We start from the raw sequence: 15,599 nt of genomic DNA, 5'->3' as shown, positions 1-15,599 counted from the left end.
AGCCGAGTGGTTGAGCTGGTCATGAGGCTCGCGAACGGCAGTGCATTAAAACGCCGTATTTTTTTTTTCTTGTTAGTGAGGTGGCAGTCACGATAAAACATGCCAAATATTACGGCCTAGCGCACACAGCCGCCTGTGATATCTAAGCTACCTAGCCCTTTCGCACATAAAGATAAGAAGGGACAAAATACATCGCCTTCAGGCCCCGGTGCAACTGAAGCAATCACGCACCGAAGAAATCCTCATTGCAGCTATCACTGGTGCGCTACAGCCTGGGTGAAAACTCCGGTAGGTACTTTTCATCATGCCTATTTCGCTTAGATGCATACATACCTGTAGTATCTGTGTTTTTGCCGCTCGGAGCATATGACGCACTTGACACTTGCAAGACGCACAGTATTTTTTTTAATTAAAGGCTCGCCTTCGTGCACGCCAAAGCATCCGGATTTTGTTCCTTTGGTGTACGAATTATCAGATGCACTTCGTTAGGGAGCTTGATAATCGTCGTCTTCGTCCAACCGTTTGCAACGTCAAGGAAACCGCCCGGCACAATAAATGAGTCTCCTGGAGGGTTCATGCTCGTTCACTTGCAGAGTGGATCGCTCTGGACGTAGAACAGGGTTAGTTCCTGACCGAGATGCGCATCAGATATGTAGGAGATTCACATGTGTCACCAAGTTGTTGATTCAGCAGAAATCGCGGCGGAGGCAGAAATGAACGTTGGAGATCCTTTCACAACAGAATGACCATTCTCTGCGCACCGAGAACCTTTTCACCACTGCGACCACATCCGTTCTGACTCCTGAGGCCAGAAACCGGCTACAGCTCTGAATCATCCATTGCCAGAAAAATGCAGCGCGTTTCCTGCAGGTGTGCATTCCGGCCGGGACAATGCCCTTTTCGCGGGGTGTGTATATGTGACTCTCTGCCGATCTTCGTGGATGAAATCCTATAGCTGCACGGTTGTAGATGACGCGAGGAGGAAGCGACGCCCATTGCACCATGCCGGCGCCGCGGTGACCGCATTGTGCTCGGTAACTCAAGACACCCCGCGCATATGCGCCGCTCAAAGTCACAGGAGACGATTCCACCTAGCTCTGCAGCATCAACAAACCCCTGGCTGCTTTGCCCTTTGAGATCCCTCTCTCTCTGTCTGCCCCCACGCTCTCCTGTCTGCCGAAAACCTGCACGCTGAGAGCGTCTCATTCTGTCACGTCGAACACGGCCCGCGCTACACGCTCTTACATTACGAAGATAGTATATGCGTACGTGCGTTATGAGTGGATTGTGAAAACGCTCTACCTTCCCCCGTACTGCGTGAACATGATATGCTGCAATCACTGTCACTACTTTCCGCTACGAGGCCAAAAAAGGGGGGAAGCTTTCGCTTTCTACCAGCGTTGGCGTGGCCATTTCATTTGGTGCGCTCTCGCGTCGTCTGCTACACTGCCGCTCAATGTGTTTCCCGCCCGCTCCCGCATGATGGCGCCACATCCTCGCGCAAAAGGCGCCGGACTTTTCTTTTTTTTTCGGCCGTCGTCGGCGCATTCGGGCAGTGTTTGTAAAGTCTCTCAGTTTATTGGCGTGGTTTTGCTGCAGCGGAGGTAGTGCAACGCACCCTTAACATTAAACCATTCAACTCCAAAAGTTGGACGTTCGATTCATGGGTACCGAGCAAATTTGCGATGTCTGCGTCAACGATCTGACATCGGCCGTCGCTTCTCACGTAAGCCATTGTCATTGCTGTTGTTTTTTGACATAGTGCGCTGAGTGCAGCGGTAGGTGGGTGTCGTGTCCATTTTTGTCTGCGAAATCAATGCGAGAGGTGTCATTCAGCAGTGAATTAAGCTAAACAGCAACCTGGTACTTAATTGTTTTTGAGCTTGCAGATATGACAGATCGAAATTAGCGTGCAATTTGTCAATTACTTATATCTCTGTGGCATGGGTGCCAGCTTCTAGCTTTGGAAAGCAATCTGGAGACGGTGCAAAACTCGTGTGTTTTATCGGAACATGTATCGATATATAAGCAGTATAGCAAAAATGACTTTGGAAGGAATGAAATTCTTTCCAACAAAGCTTTGCGCAAATACATTTTATTTTTCTATCAGGAGCTTGCGACAATGCTACACGACAACGTAGGCACTATACTGTGTCAGCTTGCTGCTTATCTGATTCTAATTTAAGATGATTAGCATTAGCAGCATTTGTTGTTTTAGTGGTTATTTTATTACATATACAAAAGGAAAGAAAAGATGTTTCCCAGTCCCGGTATCTGATATCTGAAGCACCTGAACAGGGGCGGTGGAAGGGATAGCGAGGATCGAAGGGGTAGAGGAAATCAAAGAGGTGAACGATAGGGAGAAAGGACAGGGTAGGTAAAAATAAAAAAATATATATATACACTATGACACAATACTATACAGTAGTTCGCTTGAGGCCCAGAGTAACGAATGCAGCGAGCTGCCAAAATGCGGCCAGGAAGGTAGCTTGCTTAACTTCCTTCAGGTCACTTGCAGCTGCCTTGTTACTGTATACGTGTTAGTAGACTATAAACTTGGGCTAATATCTCATATGCAGTGCTGCTTGGTAGAGCACTCTCTTCATTTCAGTGTTTACATGTGTCTATGCCATTTTTTGTTTTTACTGTCAGCAGTCTTGGAGACGCAGCCGCTCGTTTATTCTGGACAACTTTCGCATCCTTGGCTCCCTACATGTACAGTACATGTAGCAAGGTATATATATGTGCATTATATTCAGTATTTTCATTTTATTTTTCAGTGCATGAGTATTTTTTCTGCTATGGATAGCAATTTGTTAAGTGACTGAAAAACATTTATAGCAACAATTAAAACATATGAGTGTCAATCTGTGAGGCCACATTGTTGCCATTGTCGTTGGTATCGTCTGGACATGCCACACCCTATACCCAATGAATTACCTGCATAGTCATTCCACCAAACTGAAATTGAATCTGGGTTGAAATACACACTTATACGCTATAACACCCCAGCGCTCAACCCAACACTACGTCTCGTAACTGCCACACTTGTTGGCTGCTTACTGCACCGAGCTACTCCAGCACTTACTGTTAGCACTACACACCTATATATTTTTTTTATTTATTTATTTATTTCAAATACCCTAAGGGCCTTTGCGGGCATTACATAGGGAGGGGGATTCATCAAATAAACGCAAATAACTTACAATACAAGCAAAGAAAAGCTGTAAGCAGAAATAGGTGCACAAAAAACCATGAACAATTTATGCAGTGATATCTAGATGCTAGAATCTAAGAAAGAAGACATCTAGAATGGGAGCAGTTAGGGATAAGAGTAGATGGAGAATACCTCAGTAATCTGCGATTTGCTGATGACATTGTCTGCTAAGTAACTCAGGGGATCAATTGCAAAGAATGATGACCTAGACAGGAAAAGTAAAAAAGTAGGCTTGAAAATCAATATGCACAAGACTAAGGTAATGTTTAATAGCCTAGGGAAGGAAAAACAGTTTACGTTAGGTAGCGAAGCACTGAAGTAGTAGGCGAATATATCTATTTAGGACAGGTAGTAACAGCAGATCCGGACCATGAAAGAGAAATAACAAGGAGAATAAGACTGGGATGGAGCACATTTGGCAAGTACTCCCAGATTATGACTAGCAGTTTATCGGTATCGCTCAAGAGGAAAGCATACAACAGTTGCATCTTACCTGTACTTACCTATGGGACTGAAACGTGGAAGCTAACAAAGAGGGTTCTACTAAAGTTGAGGACAACGCAGAGGGCTATGGAAAGAAAAATGGTAGGGGTAATGTTAAGAGATAGGAAGCGTGCAAAGTGGGTCAGAGAAATAACTCGTCACTGACATTCTAATGGAAATCAAGAAGAAGAAATGGGCATGGGTAGGACATGTAGCGCGAGGAAAGGATAAGTGATGGTCGCATTGGGCAACAAACTGGATTCCAAGCGGAGGAAAGCTTAGCAGGGGGCGGACGAGATTGCAGGGGTCAAGTGGATGCAGCTCGCACAGGACCGCGTTAATTGGAGGAATATGGGAGAGGCCTTCGCCCTGCAGTGGGTATAGTCAGGCTGAGGATGATGATGATGATGATGATCTAGATGCTTAAATTAGCATTACCTCATGGTATAGACATCCGCTCACTTGTCCTTGTTGTCATCCGTGGCTTGGGCTTGCAACCTCCGACTGCTTGCTCCTCCACACCCTCGTAGGATAGTCGTGCATGGCGTGTGAGTGCCGTAGATATGAACCAGTATCCTTCAATGCTCTAACCTCACCCAGTATTATTGAGCACTAGAATGGCTTCAGCATTTTGCGCTGCCCTAGCTTAAGCATCTGTTGCGAAATTAAATATTAGCAGCCACATTCTCCTGATGTTATTCTTGCTTTAAATGGACATCAGTATACAGAACAACAGAATGATGATGGGAAATCGTATTTCCGCAGATACAACACGAATGGAGTTTTAGGCCTCAGGAAAGCTTTAGATAAATATTTAACTTGATCTCAAACAGTTCAGGCCTGCCATAGTCAAGCCCCCACTTCGCTAAAAAAAGAAAAGCAAACAAACAGCAACTGCACGCTAAAATGCATATGGATACATTGACGTCATTTGAGAGGCTACACATTTCACATTCATGCGACGCAATCGTGCGCAGCCACTGTCGCTTCCTTGATACTGTCCAGACCTGTACCTGCTCATTGTGCCTTACGTTCCCTATTCCTGTGAACTGTTTCAAAGCTTTCTCCTTGTCAGCGGCTTGTGTCACCTTCTTCCCACGCTTACAGCCACTTTTGCCCTTGCATGCAACATGCTTGATTCCATGACCTTGAAAAGGCTATAACAAGTTTCTGCATGCACATGGAAGCAAATTTGTAAATATGTTGTAAGGCACAATGCTTTGGTGTTATACTGCTACACTTGTCTGTTTATTTGTTTATCTGTTATGTCTGGGCAAGTTCTGGTATGTCTTTTTTTTTTTTGTCCTACTGTTATATGTGCTTGGTTTTTCCATAACCACTTCTCTTGATGTCATACGACTCGAGATGCTTGGGGCATTAAACCCCATAAACCAGTTATCAACCAACCGTCTCTTGGCACTAGTCTGATTTCTTTTATTCCACAGTTTTTCAGTGGCAAGAAAGCATGCTGTCATCAGTCTCTCCTTCCTCCATCCTTTTGATCGCTATGTGGTTATTTCTTTCCCTGTATCATATAAGGGGGACACTCTCCTATGTATAGATAAATCAGCAACCGTGCGGTACCCACTTATTGCAACATTCTTAACAAAACACATTCACTGCAGCTTAAATGTGGTGCTGTCATTATATCATAAGCAGAACAGGCCTCTCGGCACCCCTGCTCCTGACCTGAAGCTCCGGATTCTACACGGCCTACCCCGACGTGAAGCAACTTTGCTGTGCTGCCTGTGGGTTGGTGTAGCGTTCACAAATTCTCATTCGTTTGTGATAGGTATGGCTAATAGCCCTGCATGTGCAACCTGTGGGTCTGACGAGACTATAGGCCACATTCTTTGCGAGTGGACCACATACAATGTCTCTGCCCTGCACTAGAGTGTCTATATGGACACCTGTCACGTGTGAGTGCAAGACGCCGCCTCAGGAAGGAAAGCAAATAATTAACAAGAACGGAAACGAAGAAACAACCGGCCCGCAAAAGACGACGCAGACGTATACCACGGGGACGGAGCGAGGCAGACGGCGTAAAGTGCGCGCGTCTGCGCGGAAGCAATAATCGTTTAGACAGAAGACCAGACGTCGTAACCGCGCGGTTTCGGGAACCTCAAGGTCACGCCAACTCACGGATCCCACGGCCGGGAAGATACATGGGCGCAATGCTCCCGGCGGGAGAGGAGAACGGTATGCATGCGACGACGCCTGCTCCGTGCGGCTGCCCCGGGGGCAGGGAGGGAGACGAGTTTTGGACCTGGAGTGAAAAAGACGCATCGAGGCTGCCCTCCTAGGCCGACGTATCTCGGCCGCGATCCGGATCGTCGAGACGCTCCTTCGGCTACGCTCCGGAGGCCCCAGCGAGGACAACTCGAGCGACACCCCTCATCTGAATCGCCGCTAAGTACCGATTTGAACATTTGCCTACTCATCGATTCGTTTTTGTTTTGTGAAGGACTCTAAAGACCAATTAGGACCATATTGTCGCGATCCTTAAATCCACCTGCGTGTGGTGTTGCCTGATGTGTGCATGCTAATTGGTGCCCTGTAACCTATTTCTTTTTGTTTTTTTTTTGTTGTTTATGGTTATACTAAAAGTTGTTTCTCGAGATGTACACCTCTCTGGTTTTTCGACTCACGTTCTAGATATGTAGTGACAAATTTATGGCGAGCCTGCCAGGATTCTCTTTAGTCATTTTGTCTGAACGTTAAAGTCAACACGCTTGTGTTCGTGCTAAAACCAGAGAGATGGACCTCCAAAAGCTTATGCTTAGAGCCGAAAAGCTCGGGTTCACGAAAGAGGAAACAATGGCTCTTTATGAGGAAGAGAAAACGAGACACAGAGAGGAAAAAGAGTTGGCGCACAGGCAGGCGCTTGAAGAGAGCGACAGGGCTCGCGAGCAGGCACGTGAAACAGAAGAGAGAGCTAAGCGGATGGCTGAGGTAGAAGAAAAGAGAATGGCACAGGAAAAAGAAGTGCTTGAACTCAGGTTACGATTTGCGAACACTAACGTTGGAGCCGTGCCAGAGGCAACAGGACTCTCGTCAGGTGTTGGGGCCCCACGCCCAACAGCGGTCTGTCCAAGGAAGCTGATGGCTCCTTTTGACGATAAGCGGGACGATTTGGATGCGTATTTGCACCGTTTCGAGAGAATCGCTACAGGCCAAGGATGGAGTAAGAGCGAATGGGCAACAGCCCTGAGCCTTTGTCTGGTGGGCGAGGCATTAACAGTCTTTGGGAGGATGCCCGCATCAGAGTCGACGGACTATGAAAAAGTGAAGAAAACACTTCTGCAGAGGTTCCGTTTAACCGCGGAAGGTTTTCGAGATAGGTTTCGAAGCAGTAAACCAAATGATGCGGAAACAGCAAAGCAGTTCGCATCGCGATTGTCGAACTACTTTGAGCGATGGCTGGAAATGGCAGAGGTTGAAAAAACATACCAAGGGGTGAGAGATCTAATGGTGGCAGAACAGTTTTTGGCCTGCTGTCACCCGAAGTTGGCCATATTTCTGAAAGAGCGGAAGTTGAAGACAGTAGAGGAATTTACAGAATATGCTGACCAGTTCATGGAAGCCCAAGGCCATAGAAACCTGGGAAAGGTCAAGGAAGACAACGGGAGAGCTTCCGATGTCGACGCGGTAAAGCGAGGAGTGCAAAGTGGCACATTTAGGCAACCCCCGAGGTGTTTCTTGTGCAACCGTGTTGGACACCGCGCCTCGGACTGTAGGCTTGGAGGAAATAGAGGGCAGACGCAGACATTCTGCCAAAACTGCAACAAGAGGGGCCACCGTACAGAAGACTGCAGATATCGGACGCAAGAGAAAGCCGCGTGTATCGTACATCCCCGACAAACTGACTTGACCGCAGAGGAAGTCGAAAAGACGGCAGAGGGTGAGAGATCGGAAGGGGAAACGGCAAGGCACACAACCGTCAGCGAGTCGATGCCTGTAGTTAAAGGTGAAATTCGCGGACAGCGCGTGAGCGTGTTGAGAGACAGTGGCACAAACACTGTCCTAGTAAGAAGGAGCCTTGTTGAAGATGAGGAGCTTACCGGTCAACTTGCGGCGGTGCTACTGGTTGACAGCACGGTTCGCTACCTTCCCGAGGCAATGATTGAAATTTCTACACCGTACTATTCGGGGCCGGTCTTGGCGAAATGCCTAGATGCACCCCTATATGACTTGGTGCTAGGAAACATCGCGGGCGTACGAAAAGTTGACGATCCCGATGCCGACTGGACCCTCAGCGGGGAACATTTCCCGGATCAGGATGAAAAAGATGAAGAGGAAACCGTTGTGAAGACTCCCTCCAACGTGATTTCAAGAGAGTGCAGCGGAAACCTAGAGCCGGCTGAAGGAAAAGTCGAAACACCCACAGTGTCGTTTGCCGTACAGACTAGAGCAGCAAAAGCAGCACAAGGGAGGACGCCCAAACTCAAGGTTCCTGCGACGGAACTACTGAAGGTGACTCCCGAGAAGGTAGCGCAGGAGCAAAGCAACGACGCGTCACTGGCGGACTGTTTCAAGAAGGTTGGCGAAATTCTAAAAAGAAAGAAAGGCCGGACGACATTCCAGTTTCTCATCCAAGATGGGCTGTTGTACCGAAAATGTACTTTCAACTCAGGAAGGGAAGCCCTACAACTAGTGACACCAAAAGAATTGAGACCATCCGTCATGTGTCTGGGTCACGATTCGATTATGGCTGGACACCAAGGTGCCAAGAACACAGTGAACAGAATAACCGAAGAATTCTACTCGCCTGGCCTGCAGAGTGACGTGAAGCGGTATGTCAGATCTTGCGACATATGCCAAAGAACGGTACCGAAAGGAAGAGTTGGGAAAGCACCACTTGCAACTATGCCGACCATTGAAATGCCATTCCAGAGGGTGGCAGTCGACATCATTGGGCCTATGACACTTTCCTCAAGAAGAGGAAATCGGTACGTCATCACCCTGGTCGACATGGCGACTAGGTACCCGGATGCTATTGCCTTGAAAACTATCGATACAGTCGAGGTGGCCGAAGCGCTACTCGAGATGTTTTCGCGATATGGTGTGCCGAAAGAGATGCTTACAGACCGGGGATCCAATTTCACATCGGTCTTAATGAAGGAAGTGAGCCGACTCATGTCAATGAAGCAACTGCTGACGACCCCCTATCACCCGATGTGCAACGGCCTGGTGGAGCGCTTCAACGGGACAATCAAGCACATGATGAGGAAAATGTGCCAAGAAAGACCGGCCGACTGGGATCGATACCTCCCGGCACTGCTATTTGCATATCGCGAGGTCCCTCAGTCAAGTTTGGGGTTCTCGCCGTTTGAAATACTATACGGCAGAGCCGTCAGAGGACCACTAACCATTCTCCGAGAGTTCTGGTCCAATAAAGAATTGGGAACGGAAGAGAAGACCACGTATACCTACGTACTGGAGCTGAGAGAGAGGTTGGAAGAAACCTGCAAGATCGCACACTGCAACCTGGAAGCCGCAAAGGAGAAGTATAAGAAATTTTATGATCGAAAGTCGGTGAATCGACAGCTCAAGCCAGGGGGCAAAGCCTTGATCCTGCTGCCAAGTGAAAAGAACAAGCTCACAATGCAGTGGAAGGGCCCATTTCCAGTAACAGCAAAGAAGAATGAAGTAGACTACGAGCTACTCGTGAACGGAAACAAAAAAGTATTCCACATAAATATGCTGAAAGGTTATGAAGAGAGGCGTCCTGATCTTGACCATACAATCGCCTGCATGGTCATCAATGATGAACCGGACGCGGGGGAAGTGCCTACTTTCAACACAAGAAAGACATCGGGACCAAGGGACGCGGCGCTTAACCCGACTCTGGACACAGAAAAGATAGCGCAAGTCAAGTGTCTGCTGGAGCGATATGACACCATTTTCTCAGACCTGCCCGGGAAGACGAAGCTTCTTGAGTGCAAGCTGCGACTGACCACCGAGCAGCCCATACACGTCAGGCAGTATCCTTTGCCACTGGTTGCACACAAGACAGTCGAGAGAGAAGTAGAAGATATGCTGGAACTTGGCATAATTGAACGCACGGAGTCTGCCTATAACTCACCCCTCGTAGTCGTCAAAAAGACAGATGGCTCCAATCGACTTTGTGTTGACTTCAGGCGGCTCAATAGCGTGTTAATTCCTGACAGCGAGCCGATTCCGAGAATCGATGTGGTGTTTGCGAGCGTCGCGCAGAAGAAATTTTTCTCGAAGTTCGACCTCGCGAAAGGTTATTGGCAAATACCAATGGAGGAAGGTTCCAAAGAAAAAACAGCTTTCTCATGCGCTAACGGCCTGTTCCAGTTTCGATTCATGCCGTTTGGCTTAAAAACTGCCGCAGCCACGTTCACTAAGCTAATGAGAAAGGTTTTGGGCGGTCTTCCAAATGTACACCACTATATAGATGACATTCTGGTCGCCACAGATACTTGGCAAGAACATCTGAATGCGCTCGAAGCCCTGTTCGAGAGACTCCGTGAGGCAAACCTGACGGTGAAGCCCACAAAGTGCGAGGTCGGGTTCGAATCAGTGTCTTTTCTCGGGCACGAGATAGGAATGGGCAGGATAGCGACGAAGCCAGATATCCTGGAAAAAATACAGGCGGCACCAAGACCAAACACCAAGAAACAGGTGCAGTCGTTTTTAGGATTAACTGGATATTACAGGGAATTCATCCCACAGTACGCCGACAAAGCTCTCCCACTCGTAGAAATGACAAAGAAAGGGGCGCCAAATGCGGTGCACTGGACTGACCGACACCAAGAAGCGTTCAGTCAACTGAAAGAATGCTTGGCGCAACCACCCGTCTTGCTAGCCGCTAATGTAGACAAGGAATTTGTTTTGCGCACAGACGCATCAGACACAGCTCTGGGCGCAGTACTGATGCAGGAGGAAGACGGCATCCTGCACCCTGTGGCGTATGCGAGCAAGAAGCTTAGCCAGTGCGAAAAGAACTACTCGACGGTAGAAAAGGAATGTTTAGCACTGGTGTGGGCAGTAAAGAAGTTTCACTTGTACTTGTACGGAACACATTTCAAAGTACAGACGGATCACCAGCCCCTACAGTGTTTGACAAAAACTAAATGGTCAAACGGAAGGCTGATGAGGTGGAGTCTGACGCTCCAGGAGTACGACTTCGACATCGAGTATATAAAAGGGAGAGAAAACGTAGGAGCGGACTTCCTAAGTAGGCTGAACTAAGGCTATATTTGTCAGCGTGTGTAGCATGTCCATATAGCAGCAGAAACGAAGTAAACACGTGTGTTCGAGCTTTGCTATTGATGGTTTGTACTATGTGAACAGTGCCGTTTGTTGTGACGTTTGCCTGTGCGTGTGTGTGTTTATTACGCCAGTGAGTAGTTTTCCGTGCGGGAAAACTCTTAAGTGTGGGGGTACTTGTCACGTGTGAGTGCAAGACGCCGCCTCAGGAAGGAAAGCAAATAATTAACAAGAACGGAAACGAAGAAACAACCGGCCCGCAAAAGACGACGCAGACGTATACCACGGGGACGGAGCGAGGCAGACGGCGTAAAGTGCGCGCGTCTGCGCGGAAGCAATAATCGTTTAGACAGAAGACCAGACGTCGTAACCGCGCGGTTTCGGGAACCTCAAGGTCACGCCAACTCACGGATCCCACGGCCGGGAAGATACATGGGCGCAATGCTCCCGGCGGGAGAGGAGAACGGTATGCATGCGACGACGCCTGCTCCGTGCGGCTGCCCCGGGGGCAGGGAGGGAGACGAGTTTTGGACCTGGAGTGAAAAAGACGCATCGAGGCTGCCCTCCTAGGCCGACGTATCTCGGCCGCGATCCGGATCGTCGAGACGCTCCTTCGGCTACGCTCCGGAGGCCCCAGCGAGGACAACTCGAGCGACACCCCTCATCTGAATCGCCGCTAAGTACCGATTTGAACATTTGCCTACTCATCGATTCGTTTTTGTTTTGTGAAGGACTCTAAAGACCAATTAGGACCATATTGTCGCGATCCTTAAATCCACCTGCGTGTGGTGTTGCCTGATGTGTGCATGCTAATTGGTGCCCTGTAACCTATTTCTTTTTGTTTTTTTTTTTGTTGTTTATGGTTATACTAAAAGTTGTTTCTCGAGATGTACACCTCTCTGGTTTTTCGACTCACGTTCTAGATATGTAGTGACAACACCCTCTGACAGAAATCAAGATTACATGCCATTGGCTGCGGCGATTATATGCCAAGATTATATGCCATTGGCTGCGGTGAAGACCTCCCAGGCACTGCTCTGCTTCATGAAAACCACGGGCCTGATCGGTAGACTGTGATTTTGCTGCGATGCGACGTGATATGGCTGTGATGTGACAGTACTGACTTCATATTTCTGTAACTTTCTTTTACCCATCACTTTTATATCCACTTAGCCCCTTCCCCCAGTGCAGAGTAGCAAACCGGTTTCTTCTTCGGTTAACCTCCCTGCCTTCCCTCCTCTTCCAACACCCCTGCCTATAGTTACACTCAGGTACACTCAGAACTTGCCTGTGCATTGAACCTAAACCTGAAGTTGCAAACCAAGATGAGGTGAAAAGCAACATAAAGTACTGCAGTTCATGGTCAAGACTTTTATAGAGACTCCAATTATAGTTTGATTCAACGGCAAGTATCCGAAGGCTGTTTGCTATGCAGCACGCACGGTGTGGATGTTCTTGATTGCATACAGCTTCCAAATTTATTAAACTGTCACCACATAGAAACGAAAGAATGCGTCATTCCAAGCATTTAGTCGAGTATCGAGCACACTGTGATACGTTCACCTTCTTTCCCCTGGCGGTCCGCGAATGGAATGGTTTAGCCGATGAAGTGGTTAATTGCTCATCACTAGATGGGTTCAGTTCACGGCTGGCAATTGTTCCTTGAGTACCCTATATATGTGTAGCCTGACCTCTATACAAATATAGTGAAACATGTGTCTTCAGTGTGATTATATTGTATCATATCCTTCTTTTCCATTTCTTGTTCCACACTGCCATATAGAATTATATAAAAATTAGACAACTGTGGATTGTCAGTATTCCTGTCATTTGCTGTTTCTATATTATGCCCCAAACCTGCAACAGCCTCCAAAAGGAGGCTAGCAGTATGTATGAAATAAAATAAACCAGTTTAGAAAGCTTGTGCCTTACCTTGCTTTTTGGACGGAACACAAGTTCTCGGGCCATACAGGATCTGCAACTGCTATGGAGGGTCGCACGGACAAGCTAGGCGCTGCGCGATCAGTTCATGTTTCATTGTCAGTATATTTTATGTATATACTAAGGGATACCCTTTTTTTTTCTCACTGTGGCCAAGGCCAGACAGGAAGGGAAAGAGGACAGCCATGGTCCTCTTGCCTCGTGGCTTGCCCTGTGGAAGGCGAGGGGACGGGTGAAAGGGATAAATTGAAGAGAAAGTGTAAGGTCACTAGGGGTGAGTTGGCTCCTTTTCCAAGGCTAGGGAACAGCAGCCTATCTTACCTTTTCTGCCTAGCCTTGGCCACACTGCCATAAGTTGTCTCTGAGTGTAATTGAAGTCGAAAATGACTATAGTGGGATTTGTTTTTATGCTATGTATGGCGTAAATTTTTTTTCGTAGACAAATTGAATCTCCCTTTCATGCCTGGCGTCTGCCTATAAACTCGTCGATTTGCGCCTAATTTAAGGGAAAAACGCCACCCTTCTGCCCAAATTAAATTTTCAAAATTCGCGGTCATTATCATCATTATCGTTTTTGCAGCGTCTCGCGCCATCTGTTGTGTATGTACACCAAAAAAAAAAGAAAAAAAAACATTCAAGATGGTTGCCTCCATGTTTTGCGCTGAGACGCAGAAGTGACCGTCTTTTTTGAAGATTTCTTGTCCTGAATGTTTACCCATAACAAAGTTTCACGGTCCTCGCTAATAAATAACACGTCCCGCATCCAAGGTGCTGCTTTTTCTTGCAGGTAAGGACATAAGACATCAAAGGGCCGCCGCACGTCCTCGCGACGGCGCGATTGTTATGTTGCGTTTTGTTGCGCCGGTTGTTTGTGCTTTATGAAAATTATATCTTTGTGCTTAGGTTCAGAAGTGTGCACCTAAGTGCCAAGGAATGGGTGACGCCGGGATTAAGGAGGTTGAATCAGGACAAAAAATGTATTCTGATCTGCTTACCGCTGTTTTTGCCCGAATTCCGTCGCTTTTAATATACTTTATTAACCTTTTTTCTTCGCCCAGCACATTGATGAGCACGGCGGCTACGTAGGGCCCATCGCACGGTATTTGAGGGAACTGCTCTTGATGGCATAGAATGCCACCACGGTAGGGAAGATTTCTCCTTTGGCTACTACTCTTGTCTTCACCCCTCGCTTTGTTGATAACATTCGAAACGGCACCGCATTTTCATTTACCTTATGGAATGCAAAACGCAAGCGGTTTAACTACTACCGAGGCACTTTTTTTGTGCGGCTTCTGAGTGTTCGCTTCTGAGTGTTCTTTGCTAGAAGCTCTCCAGCACCGATGCTTGCTGCTTGTGCTAATGGAACGGTAGAAGTAGTGTGGCGTTCACGGTTTACATTGCTTGAAAGCAGTTTTATCTAGTGAACACTTCGCAGACTTGCAGCTTGTGTCAGCAATACGGCTATTTAATGCAGCAAAACAGAGAAATATTAATGCCTTTGTTATGAGGCGAGCCCAAGCTTTTAAGAATGGAATTATCTAGTGGTTGCATAGCGTTTGACCCAACAGTCAGGCAGATGACTCCACAGGCTGAGAATATTTAGTCAGCCATTTCCTTTCCTGTCCTGTGTACGTACCCTCTCACTATTTTGTAATGTTGGTAATTTCCTACACCTAGAATAAAGCAGCTTGTGCTTTGCCCTGTGAACCATTTAACATTTCCTAATCTAGACTTGCTCAGCACGTGTGCCAATGCTTTTTTGTGGATAGTGCACCAATCAAGCCAGTAGAAGACTTTACTGCCAAATAGTGTCATAAGCTTGAGCTTATTGAAGGCTCTGTGCAGCTGAAAAAAGCCATTTAGCAATCGCCATTCCTTGCAACTTTCAGGCTCCAGGGTGTTTCCGAAATGCAAATTTATTGAAGAACCCTGGCTAGTTTTGTTCAAGCTTGGTTGGGGGGCTAGAGTGCGTCATTTTAAATGATGCACGTTAGCCAGCTGGCAAACTTGCACTGCAATAATTTGCACAATGCTAACGAATTAGGAACAGCCCAACAGCTTGAGTAAGCTTGAAGCATGCAATAAAAATGGATTCTTCACAGTTAAGCAAGGTGCGAAACTTTTGATTATTGGTTTTCAGATGGGCATCTTATGCACAACAGCTGTGCAGGAAACATGGATTTCATGTTTGGCAAAAGGAATTTTGGCTTTGTACACATCTTTGAATGAAGCTGAGCATTGGGGTTTTCAAAATGCATCATTTCATTTTTTGCATGTGCAGCTTTGTGGCCAAGCTTAACCTTAGCTTTGGAAACAGGTGCCGGCTTTGTCACTGCAGCCTCCTTGCACACAGTGCAGGTTGTGCACAAATGTTGCTTGTTTGCAAGGCAAAATCTTGTAGAAAATGTTTCTGCACCTGCCTACAGGTACACCAGCTGGGAAAACTTTCCATGCCGTGGATCTGTTTTCAGCCATGTTCACTTGTACCCTGCTGCGGTGGCTCAGTGATAAGAGAGCTTGATTGCTGATCCCAAAGATACAGGTTTACTCTCAGCTGCGATGGCAGCTGATGGAGGCGAAATGCAAGGCGGCTTTGTACTTTGCGATGTCAGTGCACATAAAAGCCCCAGGTGGTCAGAATTTTCTGGAGCTGTCCACTACAGCATCCCTCATAGCCAATAGACATTAAACCCCATAAACCAAACAGAACACTTGTCAA

The 15,599-nt window shown here is 47.2% G+C and overlaps 1 protein-coding gene and 1 long non-coding RNA gene across 2 annotated transcripts; both read left to right on the top strand.

Annotated features, from left to right (window-relative positions):
• The first annotated feature begins 6,457 nt into the window (after positions 1-6,457).
• LOC146194248 (uncharacterized) lies at positions 6,458-10,921 on the top strand. Its single transcript, XM_084596024.1, has one exon. It carries the CDS (start codon positions 6,458-6,460, stop codon positions 10,919-10,921), a length of 4,464 nt encoding a protein of 1,487 aa, XP_084452150.1.
• Positions 10,922-13,536: 2,615 nt separating this feature from the next.
• Positions 13,537-14,085, top strand: LOC146194247 (uncharacterized). The gene is made up of 3 exons (XR_014705845.1): positions 13,537-13,667; positions 13,784-13,857; positions 13,939-14,085. It is a non-coding gene; the product is annotated as an uncharacterized LOC146194247 (long non-coding RNA).
• Positions 14,086-15,599: the final 1,514 nt, after the last annotated feature.

This window comes from Amblyomma maculatum, chromosome 3 (assembly GCF_055883805.1).
Source record: "Amblyomma maculatum isolate TAMU_Amacu chromosome 3, ASM5588380v1, whole genome shotgun sequence".
Classification (NCBI taxonomy): domain Eukaryota; kingdom Metazoa; phylum Arthropoda; class Arachnida; order Ixodida; family Ixodidae; genus Amblyomma; species Amblyomma maculatum.
The sequence above is the reverse complement of the archived record's forward strand: the minus strand, read 5'-3'. Positions and strand labels throughout refer to the sequence as shown.